The 22,693-nt window shown below is 38.0% G+C and overlaps 2 protein-coding genes across 2 annotated transcripts in view; both read right to left on the bottom strand.

Moving 5' to 3' along the window:
* LOC135204861 (cilia- and flagella-associated protein 43-like) overlaps positions 1–22,693 on the bottom strand; it is a 53,204-nt gene that overhangs the window by 27,307 nt on the left and 3,204 nt on the right. The window lies entirely within an intron of this gene.
* LOC135204632 (KH domain-containing protein akap-1-like) lies at positions 265–12,735 on the bottom strand. The gene is made up of 7 exons (XM_064234781.1): positions 12,424–12,735; positions 5,015–7,323; positions 3,918–4,040; positions 3,430–3,553; positions 2,317–2,465; positions 1,868–2,048; positions 265–521 (listed from the first exon to the last, which is right to left on the bottom strand). Exons 1-7 carry the CDS (start codon positions 12,437–12,439, stop codon positions 265–267), a joined length of 3,159 nt encoding a protein of 1,052 aa, XP_064090851.1. The 5' UTR covers positions 12,440–12,735.

Here is a 22,693-nt window from a genome sequence, read left to right on the forward strand (position 1 = left end):
TGTGTCACAGATACTTTTTAGTGCGGCAAGAAAGAAATTTGCGCTTGCGCGCCTGCGTAACGATTGTAACAAAACAACACCTTGATCCGTGAACTCCCAGCATCCCCCAAGGCGCGTGATTCAAAAGTTTTAGGCTGGTAGGCCTATAAGCATTTTTCCGCGAATTTCAAAAAAAACTTTTGTAAGTCGACGTAAAACACGTCCAGTCGGCACACGGGAGACAAAAAATGTCGACGTAAAATACGTCCAGTCGGCGTAAGAGGGTTAATAGTACATATTTGAAACACAAACATCATCATCAATGCTCTTACCAGATGTGGGCTGAATTCCATGCAACAAGCACTGCGTTGCCTGGAAAGGTAAGGTTGCATAGTCCCTCCGAATCTGTCTAAGAGATGAGGCAGGAACTGTCAGGGCACCACCGACGTCTAACAACACAACTAAGACGGTCTCCTCCGTTGCACTGAGGACCTGACATCGATACCACTGAGTGTCTATTTGAGCAACGCACACAGTTCTCTCTGATCAAAGAATAAGGAATCATTACACTAAGTGGAAACATAAGAAGACTCATAAACATCTGATCAACTATAATGTCCCAACTTGAAAACGACTTACTGTGTCATATCAGAAATGGAAGTGAGATACAGAAAATAATTATCTATTTGCCAGTCAGTGGGTTAAGATGGTCTTGTGCTTACATATACTGCAACCATAGTTTATCCAGCCCTCAATGTACAAATGGTCTTCAAGAGCCCAACTCACAGAGGGCAACATTGTAGTGCACTTACAAAACATTCTGTGGTCAATACTAAAAGTTCTCGGAATGAATCGCTTCGCTGGTGACTTCAGTATTGGCCCTTTTTTGCTGGACATTAAAAGTTATTCTCTTGAGTCTCTTCTAACAAATTTCTGATATTGCAAGATTGGCCATATAAGTCCAAGAAGGGGCAGTCTTTATCATTAGTGATAAATACTTTAGTGGAGTCTACCTTAAATCATCCAAGGTTGAACACAACACAGTATTGCAAAGTGCAGGCAACATATGTGCACTTTCTCTTCTGATCATTTCTATATGTTACAGATTCTATACAGAGCTAAAGTGTATGTAAGTTTTGGTCAAGTTCAGTTCTGAAAGTGTGCTTATATATTTAGGACCCTTCCTTGGAGTTCCATTCAACAATAAACATTTCTTTTGATTTCTGATAAAATTCCAAACGAAGATGGGGTTAAACAAGTTTTGTGCCAAAAATTGGGACACTTTCAAAGTAGTTTTAAATTCTGTATATGCAAAGACTCGGTGGTTCCAGTTGTCCTTAACGAATTGGCTAACACTATTTCTATTTTCTACCCAAAGATAACTAGCTCACGGCCTCCAGTAATTGGTAGAAGTAAGCTACATTCAACTGTTCCCATCCCTGAGGGCTGGCATCTGGGATGTCTCGTGTATGTTACTGTTATTATAATCTGTTTAATAACAGGCGTACCTTGATCCAAGCGTTTATGCAGTCCCAGATAGTCTTACTATTTCTTTAGTCACTTTGAACTTGTCTTTACTAAAGTGGTACTACGAAAGGACAAACCTTGGTGGGATGATTACTTTACTGAGGGGTTTAATTTTCAAATTACCATCAGCTATTATTACTATTATTATTACAGTTTTCAGAACATGAACCTTATTCATATGGAACATAAGGATCAAACTTTGGTCTTTAATACTGAAAGTGAAGGGGGCTACCAACTGACCCATACAAAGTATATTCTGAAAAGTTACTGAATGAGTACCATAATAGGTATCTCACCTCAATTAATCTGCATACTCTATTATCACTGACATCACCAGGATTAATAAAGCACGACTACTTACCCGGAATTGGACCAGGGATTTGTGGGGTGGTGGAACCATCACCGTAGTTGAGGTTCATGCAGGCCTGAAGGCGCTGGAGGGCCGAAAACGAGGGGTGGAGCGGCTGCTGAACCCAGATCTCGTTGCCGCTGGCCACGGCACTGACGCGAACCTCCACTACGACCCCCATGGCAAGTTCAATCTGGAAGAGGTTCGACCCAACTCATAATATAAACAGCGAAGCATTGTTGGTCGTTCTGTTTACCTTTTGTTTTGATTAAAACCAGCATTGTGATTTGTGATAGCCTGCAATATACCTAGTTAATTTTGATTTGTAATAGTCTGCAAAAACATTGTTAATGTTGATTTGTAACACCCTGGAAAAACTCTGTTAATATCAATTCCAACTTCCTCTAGAACAGTTAGACATTCTGTATCACAAAAGACAAAACGTCCAATCCAGCCATTACCTGCATTGCTTGGTTGTTTATCACACCGTGAACGGGCGGTAGAGCAGGCGAACGACTGTGCACCTGCGCTAACGTCAATTCTGGGTAACGGTTGATGGGGAAATACTCGCGGATCATATCTAAAGCTGCCTCTACTTGTGACTTTGTACCTGTTTTAGAAAAAATACAGAATATAAAATTTTATAGCGACACTACAGCATAACTCAAGAGCTATAGGTTTCCACAAAGTTATGGTGTTTTATATTACATATTAAACTACAGAACACAAGCACAGGACAATGAGATTTGAGATTTAAAATACGGACTAAACAGAAAGAATTGAGAGACTGTGACAAAATAATTGAAACAAACGAAAAAGGTGGAACGTTACTATCTCTGTGAATCCGAGTTAGTACAAGAGGAATACTTTGAGAACTTGAAACTACAGATTGTAATGAATGTGAATCTGGAGTAAGAGAAAAGATGCCTCCAAGTCACTGTGCAAGAAAATGGACCTACATTCAGGGTGGTGAAGGTACTGGTTTGGAATGGCACTTAACAAATCAGTACAAAATACTTGCATCTTAGTGCATCCATCAGCTAGGCAATAAATAATAACAGAAAGGGAACATTAAATGGTACAAACAGATTACCAATATGTATAGCTATGCTTGAATAGTATGATATAGAGAATATTGTGATGTGGATGCTATTTTGATATTTGGACGACAAGCTACACTGGTCACAACTCAAAGAGGAATTACTAAAATATGTTCAAAGACGTATGATATTGATCTATAAAACTGTGGCTAAGCCAACTCTGGGACTCTTTCAGCCATTCAATGCAAAATAGAGATGTATAAAACAAAGGAAATGAAGTACTAACAGAATCTATGGGTGGAACTGGGGAAAAAACCCACTATTGCACCAAGAAGTAACAACTAAGAGATATTGAACAGTAAGACTGAAAAAAAGGAAGCAGAAAAGGAGGTAAAGTAATGTGCTAAAAAGAGGATGCCACTAGGGACCATGGCGATGCTGCAAAACCTTTTTAGTAATGCCTATGGACGACCATTAGGTCATTAATACAGTACAACCTTAAAGAGAACAATTCAATTCAAATCATTTCCTTACCTTCTACAGAACACATCTTGAATCTCCTGTTTCTATGGGGACCAACGATTATAGAAGCGTCTGTGGCCGCTTTAATTTTGTTGACAAATGCGCCTTTCCTGCCAATCAATCGGCCAACTAAAACCTGCAACACATTATCATTAGTGATAAGTAAATACGTACGGTTGTGCTGCACATTCATGCAAATACTGTACATGTACAGTAAGTCCCAAATCAGTCTGAGCTTAAGAAAGCAACGACTAACAGGACTTAGAAAAAATTTTTTTTAAATACAAAACCCAGTATTATTTTCACAACAACCTTGACGCCAGGTAAGCAAAGCAGTCGGAAGACTGCTGAAAGAAAAACACAATTCTGATATCAGAAATTTGTCATTTCCTTTGGATATTCGATATAATACTGTCAATGAAGTCTACATATAAAAATAACAGAACTACACAGGACATACATCTAACAACTCTTAATCGGAAACAGCAGCAAAGGCATACCTGAGGTATCTCAAATTCATAAAAGATGTAAGTTTCTTGACTAGTAACCGGGAACGCTGAAGGGTTGAACAAGGTTTCGGGTTCGACTTCGCCGATGCTACTCTGACTGCTTTCGTTGGATCTCTGAAATAAGAGAAAAAACATACTTCAAGATGATTATACCACTAGGGCCGGTTTTAGGCCTATTTGACCAAAATTGGGCCCTGCACCACAGTTACTGTTTAAAGCCTTTTCTGTATTCTAAGAGGAATAAACTTCTACCTAAAATATGAAATGAAGAATGAAGAAGTAATATTCCTCACATTACTGTGCATACTACATTAGAAAAATTTTCACTTGAAAAATTATTTATATATTAGACATAAAAAAATTGTTTTTAGGTCAAGACAAGTATTCTACATGAAATGTGGAACATACGGCATCAATTTTCTAACCAATATTTTTAGAGGCTTTCAAGTTAATGAAACAGGCTTTGAAACATAGACCATACCTGCTCTTCAAATCTGACTCAACCGTTGGTGGGAAAGTTGACTTTCAAAATATAGCAATTCGCATCCTTACCAGGGAAAGACATTAATGACAAGCTCGAGTTTTAATATGAATTTTATTACCTACCATACCTGATACTATAAATGTCATCACTTAGAAGAGGGATAATGAAGTTCCTTCTGTATTTCGACTTAAAACAGCCTGAAACTTGAGTTTCAAGATATCTTGATAATCCATTAATACCAAACATATTACACTTCACTGGACAAAATGCAATGAACTTTGAAAGACCTTTTCAACTTTAAATTCTTTACTCTTGCAGATTCAGACCATCCAAAGTACATCGTTTTACTATGCATAAATGTCAGACATCAAGTGAGTGGGTGTTCTCAAGCTACTAGCTAGCTGTCTTTAAGACTTTTTGACATCATATCCCTAGTCAGTGACTTCGGTGTTGTTTTAGCTGTAAGGAAATCATGAATTTGGGGAAGTAGGCCATTTCATTTTAGCTTTGTGACTACCTTTATGACCTAAACCAATAAATGAATGAAATAATGAGTTAACAATAAATAGAAGAGAGACTCGACACACAATAAACATTATCTTACCAAATTCCTGTCGTTATTGTCCAGCGTTCTGTCCTCGGATTCAGATTTCCTGTGTTCCGATCCCTGAGTGTTTCGGACACGCTCTTTGTAACTCTTATTTTTTGAACAGTCAACAGCTTCCTTCTTGGTCTTTGGCGCCTTATTCGAATCTTTAACAGTTTTATTAGATTCTTTCGCACTACCCACGGCTGCTTCTCCCTTCGTCTGGATGGACGCGTGGTCCTTGTTGGGCTTTGTGTTCGCAGCCCTCCACGACGAATCCGCGGTTGATTTTTCTTTAGTCGCAGCAGGATCTTCAACCGAGCACGGCTCGTCTTTAGCCTGATCTTCATTTTCCTTTGGCACGAGCGGTTCCTCGTTAGCCGAGCTGGGCGAACCACCCACGGGGTTCCTGGTGCGGCCCTTGTAACTGCGTCTTCCGCCAGAACCAGACTCAGAAGATGGGGAACTTTCCTTGGTGGTTTTAGCACTTGGAGATTTACTTTCTGTTCCTTTGGCCTTTTTCGCCTCTTCCTTCTTTGGTGCAGCAGTTTTTAACGGAGATTTATTCTGATCTAAATTGGTGGCATCAGCAGAAACGCCAGGTTTGCTTTGCTTTTTGGCATCTACGTCCGGGGATTCTGAAACTTTTCCAGTCATTACAACTTCTGATTTGTCTTCTTGATTTTCTTTCAATTTCCCTGGGCTGAGTTCTGAGGCTGCTACTGTACTGCCGACACAAATTTCCTTCTCTGCAATTTCTTGAACCTCTGCTTTATGTTCAGCAGCAGTTCTCTTCTCGGTGACTTGTACACAATCCTCAACAAGTCCATCTTTGGCTGCGGACTCCTCAGTCGTTGTTGCAAACGTGGAAGAAGCAACAGTTCCTGAGAGCGATAATCCTGATAAATCTTTCTCGCAGGCATCCGAGGAGTTAACCGTGACCTCACTAGAGAATTCAGGAGCTGAACCTACTTTACAAGTTTCCAATACAACTTCACAACCCTGAGACAACAAATTTGATTCTCCTGATTCTGCAGAAAGAAGTGATACACTTTTCTCTTCTGGGACAGATGAATTTTCAATGCCCGACTGTGAAACTTGTACTTCAGGCTGACCAGTAAGTGTGTCACCCTCGTGAGATAACTGACAAGCTGCAGATTCAACAGACTCAAAACTATTTTGTTCTTTATCTACTAAAGAAACATTGTCAGGGGTTATCACGGATTCATTCACTTCCTTGACATCACCAACAGTGACAGGTTCTAATTCTTTGTCTAATTTACTCTCTTCAAGTAACCTGGAAGACGAATTTTGATTATCACAAGATACGTAGATGCCGGAGTCACAATCTGCAGTGGCTAAATTGCCATCCATATTAGTAATGCTCGTTTTGGCAGGATCACTTGAATGTGCCGTCTCCCTTTCTTCAAAAGATTCTCCACGATTTGACAAGGGTTCTCCACACTGTACGTCTGAAGACAGTGACGTCACTTGCTCAGGGATGCTTGGTATAGATTCATTAGCTTCTTCAGGTGCACTGCCTTTTAATGGTGCTGTACTCTCCAACAACCTGGCTGCTTCTAAACCCACAGCAATATTTCCATCAACTTGGTCACACTCTGGTTTGTCCAGAGACTCAAAGTCTAGCCTTCTTTCTTGACATACTTCTACTTGGCAAGTTTTACTAATTTCAGGGTCCACTGCAGAAAGAGAGGTGGCTGTTATATCTTCTAAATTGGGAATGACTGTCCTATCTTCAACTATATCTGCAGTTACATCACTCAACTCCTTCAGGAGATGACTTGAATCGTTCGTCACAACTGCATCAGGCTTCGCTGAAACGTCTAATACCGGGGAAGAAGCGACATGGGGCAACTCATCACTCTGCTCTGGCCTGCCATGGAATTCGTCATCTAAGCTAAAGTCTTTCTCGACCAAAGGACAGCGCTGCCTCTGGATGTCGTTCACATCATCGTCCAAACTGAAGTCCTTCTCGACGCCACCACCTCCCGAGCCCCGAAGCTTCTCATCTTCCACTTTTCTGACGCTCGCATTTGGACTCTCGCTGCTGGTGGACGCCTTTTCCCCGGAAACGTGACCATTCAAGTTATGAAGGGCCACGTCATCACCACTCTTGACGGGCACTTCTGCATTCCCTCTCCTGCTGACTTTGCCATGTTCTTCGTACGAAGGAGGGGCAGCCGCGTAGGGAGTCGTGGGCTTTCGTTTCCCTGGATCCAGGCGGCGTTTTCTCGGCCGCAGCAGGAGGTATATGAGAGCACTCGCACCAGTTATGGCAGCTGCAGCTCCCAGCGCAAACTTCATTTCTGAAAATCATAAAAAGCTGCGTCAATCACTCGTGTTCAGGGATGCCTTCAACAGAAAATACGTCAGGCATTATGTTTCATATCAATTCTCTTTCTTTGCGATCCTCTTTGTCATGAAATCAGAGCCATAAAATAAAAAGAAAGCAAACAAAATACTGATGAAACATTATTTCAAAATTAGTGTAATAATGAAACAAAAACACCACCACAAAAGGTACAGAAGGGTACAAAATAAGAGACCTGTTTTGTTACTCAGAAAACTGGGAAAAGCTGTTACAAGGCCTTAAATCATCAATGCCATGTTAAAAAAATATGCAAAATTAACTTCTGTTAAAACAGGTTAAAAATCAACAAAAATTGGTTAAAAAAAGTCACCAACAAGTTTAACAAAAGCTTCATGACAGTCAAAAGGGTGCTTTGAATGACTGGTTGTAATGGAAACAAAGATTTAGCCTTCAGTTGCAAGAGAGAGATGTAACCAGCTACATACAAATATTACAGGGAACGCTTATTTCTTTCTCCTATTCTGGGTACTACCAGCTGTTGAGACGAAGAGAGTACATATAGCAATTCTTGATTTTTGTATCTTTCTATTCGTCATTCCAAAACCATTTTTAACTCATTGAATCTCAAAACTATCAGTGAAAGGTTCAAATTCCTTTTGACACTTAACGCAGGAGAACTATGCTTACGGACTGGGTTTTAGAAAGTGGTAGTAACTGGTACCAAGCAAATTTCCTTAATATCCTTATATGTACTGACATCTGTAAAAGACTAGAGTCTTACAATTCAATCTGCAATTGTTTTACAACCTCCCTGTAAATGTCAAAACCATCTCACTCTTTGGGACTTGAGTTTTACCAATAGCTGGACTTATCTTTATACCTTCCTAATTTGTAATATGGTGTGTTTATTAAGTGAAACTGCCCAATACAATAAGTTTGAATACAATCCTAACAACATCTTGAAATAGTTCATCAACTGTAGCCCCTTCAATTTCATGCACTTAGACAATGATTGCAAAATAAATCTCGTACAAAACAAAGTGGGGTAACTTAGAACTTATAAAGTTACTTCATAATCTGCTCAAGTTCTTCAATATGTTGGCATGTCAACTTCAGAAAACTTTATCAATTATCAAAATCAATGAACTTCAAAAAAAACTAAAAACTACAACAATCAATAAGCTGTATCAGCCAAAGGCACGGTACTTTGATGCAATGAGACAATCATATTGTGATTGTGTCACCTTATTTTTGTTTTTTAAATGTTCCTAGTCAAAATTGGGGTGCATTTTTGGCAGTATACAAACCAGAGCCTTTAATGTTGGAGTATTCACCAGTGCGAGGTGTAATCGAGTCACCGAAAATTGGTAAAAAGTAGTTAAACATGGTCTACACCGTGGGGCGTTCATCAAATGTAAGGACAACGTTACTGGAGAATACGTATACAATTTAGGCCTAAGGTCATACACTGGAACCTAGGAGATCATTAGGCGCTGAAGAGGAAATGGATGGAAAGAAGGAATATGAAAGGATGTACAGTATATACTATATATATATATATAAGAATGAAAGGGATTGCAGCTAAGGATAGAAGGGATGCTGCCAAGAACCTTAATAATGCCTACAGGGCACCACGTGAAGTGCACTGACAGTATACCCCCACCCACCCCGAAAGGGCATACCCACGGAAGGAGCAGAGAGGTTTGGGGCAATGAGGATCAATTAGCAGGCAAACTTTCCTCCTCTACCAAAACCTTCCTTGACAACTATGAGTCCTACCACTACAAAGGAGAATTGTCTTTCCATGCTAAAGAAAATAAAAAACCTCCAACACAAAAGTACCATCTTAGCAGTCGGCTGGAGAGCAGAAAGACATCCTCAATCGATGGCAGCTTTAGAAAAAGTACTTGGTGATGGCAGGTGAGTGAAGGAATTCCCCAGCAAATCTTAGTCACCACTCAACTGCCATATATTACCTTGTTACTGAGCATCAAGGGCTGATTTCAACTCAAACACAGGAAAACTCCTAAATAGAAGGCATCAGTCTGTAAGTTTCTATTTCTGTTGGAACAACTTTACCATTGAAAAGTCCCCAACAAAAGAAAAACTTGATAAAAATAAACTTTTATTAATTCATTTACACAATACCTCTTGAGACATCACCAAGGGCTAAATTATGGTGCCAGGCCAAAGCTAAGCACACAAGGAAAGTTGAAAAAAACAAACGGTCATGCGTTTAAAATATATACAACTTACACAAAGCTAGTATAACTTTATATATAGTACTAAAATGCATAAAGTAATACAGTATCCAATACTGGCATTATGTTAGGATTGCCAAAGACATTGCTGTACACAGCAAGTCAGCAACAACCTATTTGCACAGCGTACACTATTGATTCTCAACACAAATTCTAATGTGACATAACAAGGTTCCTGCCGTTGGAAGGGATGATTTAACAAGTGCTAAATCACCCTGGAATGTGCCTTCTAAAAGCACAAACACATTCAAAACCACACAAATCTTAAGGCACTTATGCAGTTCTTTTGAATTCTGATATTGGAAATGTCTTTTTTTTTTTTTGCATCCAATTTATTCAATGTATCAGATTTTCCAAATTTCCTTCACTAAATAAATACAATTACGTACTTATAGCCTAGTCTCTAGCACATTCACTTAATCTCACTTTGTATCAAGGAGAAAGTTTTATCATATAGTACTCCAGCTAGATAATATCTTGCCTTTGTTTGTGTGTATGGTATTTTTACGTTGCACAGAACCAGTGGTTATTCAGCAACGGGACCAACGGCTTTACGTGACTTCCGAACCACGTCGAGAGTGAACTCCTATCACCAGAAATACACATCTCTCACTCCTCAATGGAATGGCCGAGAATTGAACCCGCGACCACCCAGGTGGAACGCAACCACCATATCAACCACGGCACTGAGACGCTGATAATATCTTGTCACACCAAATGTCCAACATTGGGGAAATGTTTCAACCTATTCTGAACGGTTAGATAACGGTTATCGGCTAAGGCAGGTTCCAGGAAGTCACAGCAGTCTATACTCCTACTTTTAACGGCACAGACAAATTATGGCCTTCTCACATTCACTTATCTCAAATGCTGATATGCTTTTCCTCATCAAGTTTTCGAGGGGTCACGACTTGCTTGGGGTGGTCCAAATAAGGCAGTGTCTGAGGTTAGGTTAGGTTAGGTTAGGTAAAGGCAAGTCTGGTTAGGTTATATTTGATCTGAAATGATTACTACAGCTAAGGGTAGCCTAGGCCAGAAGACACGACACTTCCATCTACACTGGCTCCGACCTCACAATCCAGAGTGTCGCCTAGGTAGCGGAAACGCCCAACCTTCTTTGAAGGCCTTCCCCACACTATTTCAAAGTCATACACCTCACATCACTTCATAATTCACTCTTCTTAATTATGAATAGAATAATATAGTCATGACAGCGTTTACGATTTTCTCTCTATCATCTTCGATTGCACTCTTCGATTTTTGAAAGTTTTCTGAAACCTTTCGTTTTGATTCTGATGGCAGAACCAAACACAAGGTCATTATTGGGGATGAGTCAGTTCTACCATTGGCAGCAGCACGTTTTAAAAGCACTTCACTCCAACTGCCAACTTTAATAAGCTTTTTCCATTCTCTGGCCAATGATAGCTTTTCTGATCTTGAAAGTTCGGCCATTACTATCTGATCCCACCTCGACTCGTCCACAATTCACCACGAGTGCATCTTTGCCACACCAGACCTATTCCATGAAATGACGAAGGAACGTCGGTAAAAACGGAATTCATAAAAGCAACCAGAATGTAAAAATTAGTTCATTGCTAAAGACTGGACTCAACAAAATACATGATGAGCTGAAATGTATACAACGGCTCCCTCTGTCCAAATTAGGACAGACCTAGGTATTATTTCCCAGAAAAACAAAGAGATGACCATATATTCCATCTTCTCAATGAAGAATATAGCACAATACTACAACACAGCACAGGTTAGACTAGGATTCTACCTGATCTTTGCCTAACCTTGGTTAACCTTACATAATCAAAGCGAAGCCTAGCCTTAGCTTATTCCCTAATATGTGCCAGTGCCGAAGGATACTAAAAGACTTTGGTACTGATGACAAAGACGACAAGCCTATGTGGTATTTCTACAGAAGCAGTCCGCACGGACTGCAAGGAACGTAACCACGGATACGACATCCACTAGGGATTGGGGCGTCCAATGTATTTCGCAGTGTTTAGTACTGCCTCTGGGGTTGGGGGCGGATAAGTACTCTTGATCTACCGCCTATGTCACTGGGCTGCTACAACTAATGCCCTAGCCTAGCCTAACCTCAAATTCAAGCCACACAAAACATAGAAAGGAATGCAGCCTAGCGAACGTGACAAGGCCTAACTGACACTACAGGACTGTGACATCTATCATCCTAACCTAGCCTAAGATAATGCTCGAATTAGAGCCGAACAAAGCCAAAAACGATACGGGTCTAGCCTAGGGTAAAAATGACGCAGACTTAGTTAACGTTAACCTGTTAAGACATCTAACAGCCTGCGATTGTATAGCCTAGATTAAGCTCGAATTCGAGACAAACAAAGCAACGAAACAAAGGCCTAGCCTAGGGTAAAGAAGATGCAGAGACCTACTTTACGTTAACTCGTTACGACATATATTAGCCTGCAACTGGGTAACCTAGCCTAGCCTAGAATTAAGTTCGAACTCGAGCCGAGCAACGACATCAAAGGCAACAGGCCTAGCCTAGGGTAAAAGAAGACATGGAGGCCTACTAGCCTAGGCTTAAATGAAAGCCAAAAATTAATGGAAAAAAGTTAGCCTAGCCTATCGTAGCCCTACGAAAAAGCGATTAAATAAGCCGTAAAGGGAAAAGGGTGACAATTTATTAGAATAAATTCGGTACAAATTCCTCCATGCAAAAAAAAATTCGGTTTAAAAAATTTCGGAAAAACGAAAATTAATCCAAACCAAAATGCCATATATATAGAGGCCTATAGACAAACGTATCTATAGGCTTCTATATACACTTCTATAACCCCGAAACTTACCAAAGTACCCATACATTATGGCTATAGAGATACAGATTGATATAGAAATGTATTAATAATTTTTTTTTATTTTGGAGTCTTATTATTATTACCACACGTGGCTTAGTAATTTCCTCTTTTCCTCTGTGTTCCCGCCTCCTCCTTGCACATCCACGTACACACGTACACGCGCTTTACACACATACACGGGTGTGTAACGCGTATACACACACACACATCCACAGACACGAGGCTTGAATGTGTTTGTGTGGAGAGAGAGTGAGTGAGTGTGAGACCTGTTTGTTCGTTCGTTTGTGTGTCTGTTAAAGAGAGAGAGAGAGAGAGGGAAAGAGAATGTGGACGAGTTGGAGGACTCTTGTATATTATACAGTGGCCTGTGCTCTCTCTCTCTCTCTCTCTCTCTCTTCATATATGTATATTTTCAGTTCTTTATCCATCACTCAAAACCTTTCATCTTAATCTCTATCTCTTTCTCTCACAGAATGAATAAATATATAATAATATAATCTATCTCTCTCTCACAGATGAATAATAGTAATAATAATCCTCTCTCTCCAGAATGAATAATAATCTCACATAGTATTGATTTAAACCCATACATGTCTTCCTACATACATTCATTCGTCCCTCGATAACCTTCCATAATATTTCTTTTGAGAACATTATCATCATCATCATCTCTCTCTCTCTCTCTCTCTCTCTATCTCTCTCTCTCTCTTCAGGATGGATAAAACAACATATAAAATTCTGATCTCAATAACCACATTCATTCACTCATAACCTGCCATCTTAAATATCAGATCTCCATTTTAACCTATATTCCCCCCGATGAATTCAATAAAAAACGAAATCAATCAATCCTATGCATTTTGAATATTATTCATCACCCATAACTTCCTTCATTTTAATTCATGTGTTATTCACCGGGAAATGAATAACATGTTGTTATGAGTCAGCTGTCATAACATGTGGTTATATGGTTATACGTCTAGTGTCGCTGTGTAAAGCCAACATTGCAACCCCGGTAATTCGGGGGACGTAGAACCCATGAAATCGTTTATTATTCATTTTATTCATCTCATTCATTCGTTTATTCATTAATTTATGAATGAACATTCATTGTTCTTCTTATCGTTCGTGTTATTTCGTCTTTTAAAGGCCTATACGTCGCCTGAGGACTGATTGACTGACTAGCAAAGGGCGCGCTTTATTCAAACCACGAACGAATGTTCTAATGCATTATTTTTTTATTTATTTGTTTGTGAATAATTGAAATGATTTTATTTAGAAATTCCATAAATCTAAAATATAGCATTTTATGTTTATATATAGTTATGAAAGGTGTAGTCTTTACAGGTGTATATATATAAAATCTATTTCTCTTTCAGGAATCGTAATTCCAAGCCGTGTCATTATATAAAAGAAAATTAGCCACCAATATCGAGAGAGAGAGAGAGAGAGAGAGAGAGAGAGAGAGAGACGAGAGAGAGGAGGGGGAGAATGAGAGAGAGATGAGAGAGAGAGAGAGAGAGAGGAGAGAGAGAGAGAGAAGAGAGAGAGAGAGAGAGAGTTTAAACCTCGTACACTGGAAGCCATAAGAAAGCTTGCAAAACTAAACTAGAAAATGTCCTAATTATAATTCTAAGCCACTTACCGTCAGCCAATGGAGGATGAGAGAAAAAATAAATTAATAATAAATACAGAGTAACAGATTTAGAGCTTAAACTGAAGATAAAATCATGGAAAATAGATCATATATTATATATATATATATATATATATATATATATATATATATATATATGCAGTTATAATGAACAGGTTTTAAATCGTGCATACCCAAGGCACCATGAACTTAATTAAGACTTTTTGGGTTGGGGTACGTGTGGGCTATTACCCCTTTGGGTATCGGGGCAAGGTGGGCACGGAGGCAAATATGCTACAGGTGTTTTAGTGCCAAAATACTAAGAGGCAAATACCCTCTCTCTTACTTCCTATGTTTACCTGTTTCGATGCCAAGCTGTGCGAGATATGTTAATTATAAGCCATTTTACCTATGTGATTCTGCAGGATACCCGTATTTCAACATCTTAAATATACATGCATCGACGCCATCGTAAGAATTTGTCTTAAATAACCCAATTAATTAACGTTTGACACCTATATTGTGTATGTGTGCCTAAAGTTGCCAGTTGCCATTTTTTAAATAGATAAACAAAGCCTTGTGAGAATGAGATATGAATGCATATTTATATAATTCACACGTTGCCACAAGAGTTCAAACTATACGCTGTATCGTGGATATTTGTTAGAGCAACATTCCTCCGTCATTTAAGTATATTTGAAACTTTATTTAACCTTTATTTGTAAAGTAATTATATTTGTTAATGAATGTCAGCTCTATATACCTTTGTCTGCAACGAAAGTTGACAAACATAGGCATTACTGTGCAACATAGGATAAAACAGCTGTTTAGAGCGTACTTCAAGTGTCTTCAGACACCTAAATGTTACTTTACACGTTTAATTACACTTTTAAAACCCGCTTTAATTGCTTTTAAATATGTAAAACTAACAGCATGTGGAGCGGACTTAAGGACACAAACATATGGTACTATGCAGAAATACACATGACAGCCAAGTCTACACATGGCAGCCAAGTTTACATTGATAATAAATGTGTCACTACAAAATACTATGACTAAATAACGTCATTTTTAACGACCATAAGAATCACACAGGTCTATTGAGACGTAAATGTGCGTCATTGCGTTTTTTAAGAAAGGTTATTATGTGATAAGCCAGCATTTAAACTACGCATTTAAGTTCTGCGTAAATAAGAAAGGATATGTTACAGGAGATAATCATATTTAAAAGTATATAATAATCGCCTTATACCCCTCAGAATCTATCAAATTGCGTCTCGTTTTCAAAACTAACGGAACGAGAAAGGTATATATAAAAAAAGTAGTACACCGCCATCTTGAAGACACTTTTGTTTGTATCTTGCAATCCAAGTAGATATTTCGACGCATTCCAGACACGGCAACATACGACTATCTATCACAATAGCTAATTAGCGTATTAATTTACATTTTATTGTAGTATTATAAATAAATATAGTGAATTTTAAATTTTTAGACCGGATATTTGTTGAATAGGACCATCAACAATGAATCGTACGTCAGACAAGGGACGATGGTGATGATGTCATCACGTCTTCAGGGGACCAGCAGCGGACGCTATTCTATTCAGAATTTCAGTACTTGGCTATTAGCGCTGTTTCGGGGAAACTGCGCTATTTATGTAATAGCTTGATGTGCGGGGTTGGGGATTTGGGGGCATTTTTTTTTGGAAAGGGGAGTAATAGGGAGAGGCGGAGGGGGAGGAGTTAGGGATGAGGGAGCTTTTATTCGGACCTACTCTATAGTAAACTCAATAATAATAATATGAGAAGCATGCCGTACTATGTAATAACGTTCATTGTGTTACATAAGCGCATACACAGCGATATTCACATACATTACTTCCGTTGTATTTGTGGTTGCATGTTATCGTACACATCCATGTATATATGTACGTATGTATGTAAACAAAACGCTATTGTGGTATATATGTAGGTATACGTAAGAAATGTGTGTACGTATGTACGTGTGCCTAAATTCCACACACAGGAACAACATAAACACGTTGGTTCCAGCATGACTTTGTCTTTCTTTCTTCTTCTTCTTCTTCTTCTTCTTCTTCTTCTTTCTTCTCTTCTTCTTCTTCTTCTTGACGATCTTTACTAAGACTTCTTTAATGTTATTGAGGTCGTCTTTGGCATAGTCTCTGTTGAATTATTATTATTATTATTATTATTATTATTATTATTATTATTATTATTGTTGTTGTTGTTGTTGTTGTTGTTTAAAACTCAGTAACATTTTACTGAGAATCACCATATTAGTTTTGGAGTGAATTATATATATATATATATATATATATATATATATATATATATATATATATATATATATATATATGACTGTAAAAATGTTCTGTAACAACAGAGTTCCATCTAATAAAAGGAGCCCATAAAAAACACCAAAATAGAGAAAAAGTACTATATTTCAGAGACTGCTGTCTCCCTCTTCAGGTAGATGAATGAGAAAAGTTCACAGAAAAGGTGGTATTTTATACAAGAGGTCCATCCACAAACAAGCCATTTTAAGTCACCCCCGCTGATAATCTTCCTCTAATCTTCTTAAGGGTTGGTTGAATGAAGACGTTGTCGATGGTGTCCGAAATCCATCCTCCTTTTGAGATGTTCATTACCTGCCTCTCTTTTATTAAGGCCGATTCCATCATTTGACTCTTGTACCGGCAGTTGCTGCTATAAATTACACGTGACAAATTCAGTTTATTCTATGGTTATGTTCATTTATATGGTTGAAGATAGCCGAGTTCTGTTGTCCATACCTAACTGACCGTTTGTGTTGTATTAATCTCTGGGAAGAGGGATTTACCTGTAAATCCGATGTAAGATTGGTCACAGTCCTGGCATGGGATTTCGTATACCCCAGAGTCCTTTGGAGATGTCTTTTGTTGGACGTTAATCAGGGATTTGGCTAAGGTGTTTGGGTAAGTAAATACAAAAGGGTTCGATTTTCCGAGGGGGTTGGTTATTCTCTTAATCGTGTCCAGGTGGGGAATTATTATTTTATTGTTGGGTGTATCTCTGGTCTTGTCTTTAGGGGGTCGGTAGAAAATTACGTTAGCTTTGTGAATTGCTTTCTCAATTATATGGTCAGGATATTTTAAAGACGAAAGTTGCTTGCGAATTAGTTCAAATTCTTTTTCCAGGAATTCTGGGGAACAAATTCGTAAGGCTCTTAAGAACAAGTTACTAGCTACACCTATTTTGATAGAAATGTCATGATAGCTAAAGTAGTGAATGTATGAAAGTGAGAACGTTGGTTTTCTGTATATGGTAAAATTTGTATTCTGTCGTATCTCTGATTATTAAAACATCAAGAAAAGGAATTTTGTTGTCTGTTTCCCATTCAACTTTAAATTTGATGCTGGGCACTAATGTGTTTAATTTCGAGAGGAATTCATTGAAATTGCCCCACCTATTATCCCAAAATGTTAGGATATCATCCACGTATCTCATCCACAGCATGTTTTTGGGTTTTATTGCATTTATTACTGTAGTTTCAAGTATTCCATGTACAGATTGGCTAGAACAGGACTTAAAGGACTACCCATACTACACCCGAATTTTTGCTTGTAGAATGATTCCCCGAATGAAAATACGTTATTAGATGCACATAATTCAACTAGCTTTATTATTTTGTCAAGCGCCAATGGGAAATGATCTGAATAGGGGGATAATTTTACCCTTAAAAATTGAAGAACGTCCTGTACTGGTACTTTAGTGAACAAGGAATCTACATCAAGGCTTAAAAGTTTTATGTTGTGAAGTGGTATATGTGCTCTCTGAATTTGTGACAAAAATCTTCCGAATGTTTAATGTGACTGGGAGAAAAAGTGCCTAAAAAAGGGGAAAGGAGGCCAGCTAACCATTTAGAAATTTTGTAATTGAAAGCACCGGCACATATGAAACGATGGGTCTGAATGGAAGATTGTCTTTGTGAGTTTTGGGAAGGCCATAAAAATAGGGTAATTTAGGATTAATTACTTTAAATTTCTCTAACAGTTCAATACTCTTTTTGTCTTTGCCAATTAATCTTACTTTCCGAAAAAATTCTGTGGGAACGTTTTGGAGGGGATTTTTCGTCAGTTTTTCGTATGTGTTTGTGTCGCTAAGGAGCTGGTTGATTTTGTCAAGGTAGAAGTCTTTGTCCATTATTACGATTTTGCCGTCTTTGTCGGATCTACTTATTATAACATCTAACTTTTTTAGCGAGTGGATGGCTATCATGAATCTGCGGGGAACAGGATATTTCTTATGTAAGTCAGTTAAAGCATTTAGTAACACTCCTTTTAAACATATCTCTTCACGGTTGTAGTTTTTGTCAGATATGAATTTATCAAAAAGCCACTATGAAGTCTAGGTTGTTTTTGCGGTCTGGCATAAGGGCAAAGGATAAGCCTAAATTTAAAACTAAATGTTGATTTACAGTAAGGGGGGTGTTGGATAAGTTTAAAACTTTGTCTTGTTGCTCAAGATTATTCCATGCACTATTGTCTATTAGGTTATTTAACTTGCGTAGAAGTCTGTTGGAATGAGTCACGCTATTATAGGCAGCAATGTCGGAACAGAATGAAATCAGATACCTGTATATGTGGTCCGTAGTGAGGAGGCGAAGATTAGACTGGGTTCCATATATCACTCTGCGTAGTACGAAGATGTCGTTTTTCGTATCGGTGATTCTTTCCTCCAGGAAAATCTTGTGTGAGAGAGGGAAGGGGTCCGATTGCAGAGTCCATCTCCCGAATCCGTACATTTTTTGGTAGTACGTTGTTCTTTTGAGGCATTCTTCTAAAAAGTGTTTTTGGTTTTTCAGCCGGTGTAGTCTGATCAGTTCTTTTTCAAACTTGCGAAAAATTCATCTACCTGAAGAGGGAGACAGCAGTCTCTGAAATATAGTACTTTTTCTCTATTTTGGTGTTTTTATGGGCTCCTTTTATTAGATGGAACTCTGTTGTTACAGAACATTTTTACCAGTCATTTTCAGCCCATTATGGAATTCAACCGCCTTTCCAGGATTCTTCACTCACTTCCAGAAGTCAAGCCAATTTTTCGCAAGTTTGAGAAAGAACTGATCAGACTACACCGGCTGAAAAACCAAAAACACTTTTTAGAAGAATGCCCTCAAAGAACAAGTACTACCAAAAATGTACGGATTCGGGAGATGGACTCTGCAATCGGACCCCTTCCCTCTCTCACACAAGATTTTCCTGGAGGAAAGAATCACCGATACGAAAAACGACATCTTCGTACTACGCAGAGTGATATATGGAACCCAGTCTAATCTTCGCCTCCTCACTACGGACCACATATACAGGTATCTGATTTCATTCTGTTCCGACATTGCTGCCTATAATAGCGTGACAGACTTCTACGCAAGTTAAATAACCTAATAGACAATAGTGCATGGAATAATCTTGAGCAACAAGACAAAGTTTTAAACTTATCCAACACCCCCCTACTGTAAATCAACATTTAGTTTTAAATTTAGGCTTATCCTTTGCCCTTATAGCCAGACCGCAAAAACAACCTAGACTTCATAGTGGCTTTTGATAAATTCATATCTGACAAAAACTACAACCGTGAAGAGATATGTTTAAAAGGAGTGTTACTAAATGCTTTAACTGACTTACATAAGAAATATCCTGTTCCCCCCCGCAGATTCATGATAGCCATCCACTCGCTAAAAAAGTTAGATGTTATAATAAGTAGATCCGACAAAGACGGCAAAATCGTAATAATGGACAAAGACTTCTACCTTGACAAAATCAACCAGCTCCTTAGCGACACAAACACATACGAAAAACTGACGAAAAATCCCTCCAAAACGTTCCCACAGAATTTTTTCGGAAAGTAAGATTAATTGGCAAAGACAAAAAGAGTATTGAACTATTAGAGAAATTTAAAGTAATTAATCCTAAATTACCCTATTTTTATGGCCTTCCCCAAAACTCACAAAGACAATCTTCCATTCAGACCCATCGTTTCATGTGCCGGTGCTTTCAATTACAAAATTTTGCCAAATGGTTAGCTGGCCTCCTTTCCCCTTTTTTAGGCACTTTTTCTCCCAGTCACATTAAACATTCGGAAGATTTTTGTCACAAATTCAGAGAAGCAAATATACCACTTCACAACATAAAACTTTTAAGCCTTGATGTAGATTCCTTGTCACTAAAGTACCAGTACAGGACGTTCTTCAATTTTTAAGGGTAAAATTATCCCCCTATTCAGATCATTTCCCATTGGCGCTTGACAAAATAATAAAGCTAGTTGAATTATGTGCATCTAATAACGTATTTTCATTCGGGGAATCATTCTACAAGCAAAAATTCGGGTGTAGTATGGGTAGTCCTTTAAGTCCTGTTCTAGCCAATCTGTACATGGAATACTTGGATGAAACTACAGTAATAAATGCAATAAAACCCAAAAACATGCTGTGGATGAGATACGTGGATGATATCTAACATTTTGGGATAATAGGTAGGGGTGGGGCAATTTCAATGAATTCCTCTCGAAATTAAACCCATTAGTGCCCAGCATCAAATTTAAAGTTGAATGGGAAACAGACAACAAAATTCCTTTTCTTGATGTTTTAATAATCAGAGATACGACAGAATACAAATTTACCATATACAGAAAACCAACGTTTCTCACTTTCATACATTCACTACTTTAGCTATCATGACATTTCTATCAAAATAGGTGTAGCTAGTAACTTGTTCTTAAGAGCCTTACGAATTTGTTCCCCAGAATTCCTGGAAAAAGAATTTGAACTAATTCGCAAGCAACTTTCGTCTTTAAAATATCCTGACCATATATTGAGAAAGCAATTCACAAAGCTAACGTAATTTTCTACCGACCCCCTAAAGACAAGACCAGAGATACACCCAACAATAAAATAATAATTCCCCACCTGGACACGATTAAGAGAATAACCAACCCCTCGGAAAATCGAACCCTTTTGTATTTACTTACCCAAACACCTTAGCCAAATCCCTGATTAACGTCCAACAAAAGACATCTCCAAAGGACTCTGGGGTATACGAAATCCCATGCCAGGACTGTGACCAATCTTACATCGGATTTACAGGTAAATCCCTTCCCCAGAGATTAATACAACACAAACGGTCAGTTAGGTATGGACAACAGAACTCGGCTATCTTCAACCATATAAATGAACAAATAACCATAGAATAAACTGGAATTTGTCACGTGTAATTTATAGCAGCAAAACTGCCGGTACAAGAGTCAAATGATGGAATCGGCCTTAATAAAAGAGAGGCAGGTAATGAAAACATCTCAAAAGGAGGATGGATTCGGACACCATCGACAACGTCTTCATTCAACCAACCCTTAAGAAGATTAGAGGAAGATTATCAGCGGGGGTGACTTAAAATGGCTTGTTTGTGGACCTTTAAAATGGCTTTGTTTGTGGAAAATGGACCTCTTGGTATAAATACCACCTTTTCTGTGAACTTTTCTCATTCATCTACCTGAAGAGGGAGACAGCAGTCTCTGAAATATAGTACTTTTCTCTATTTTGGTGTTTTTATGGGCTCCTTTTATTAGTATATAATATATATATATATATATTATATATATATATATATATTATTATATATATATATATAAACTTATAAAATGGACACAGTAGCAATCAATCTTAGTTCAAACCAGTATGGTAAGTTGAAAGGCCAGCTCAGCAGGTGTCAAATTTATACATATTTATTAATTAACTGAAAAATTTCAGATTTGATTACATAGGCTATCTCTATCTATCTATCTATCTATCTATCTATCTATCTATCTCTATCTATATCTATATCTATATATATATATATATATATATATAATATATAATATTATATATATATATATATGACTCTTAGACGTATATGATAATCTTGTGGTTTTTTTCCTAGCTCGAATTTAATTATATATAATCTATTCACGAATTGTTATCATTCTTAATATTTTGTTAATATTCTGAATAGTATTACTGTCATTATTATGAGTAATATCTTGTATAATACTTCAGCAGCTGCGTGTTGCTATAACCAAGAACTTTAGGCCTATGTTAATTTGATGATTCCTTCTCGTTAGCATTTCAGGTTTTGGGAATTTGGATACGATAGGCCTACTGATCTTAATGTGTCTAAATTTGGCAGCATTCCTTGTAGGACCACCGTAGTTTAAAATAGATGAATTTGCCGGTGAAAACCTTCTCAGATAGTGACTTAAAAAAAGTTTTATTGCCTATTTCCTGAGATACTTAAGACAACTTCAAACTTCTCTTGATGAAATTCAGGACTATACAGATACTTAAAGCTCTTTCAAACTTGTAAGTAAAAAGTAGCCATCTTTGCTTCACCGCCACGATTAGATAATAGAGAATAAATTAGCTTTGTTGGTATTTATAGTACAGAGGAGGCGACATATTGTCCAAATATGAGCTTATTCTCGGTTAAATGGACATCTTAGCCATAGACCTACTTATAAAACATAGGCCACAATGGTGGCGGTAAAATCTTTTAAGTGCGTGAATTTGTCATCGAAAATAGGACTATATAGTCAC

The sequence above is a fragment of the Macrobrachium nipponense genome, chromosome 47 (assembly GCF_015104395.2).
Source record: "Macrobrachium nipponense isolate FS-2020 chromosome 47, ASM1510439v2, whole genome shotgun sequence".
NCBI classification, from domain to species: Eukaryota; Metazoa; Arthropoda; class Malacostraca; order Decapoda; family Palaemonidae; genus Macrobrachium; species Macrobrachium nipponense.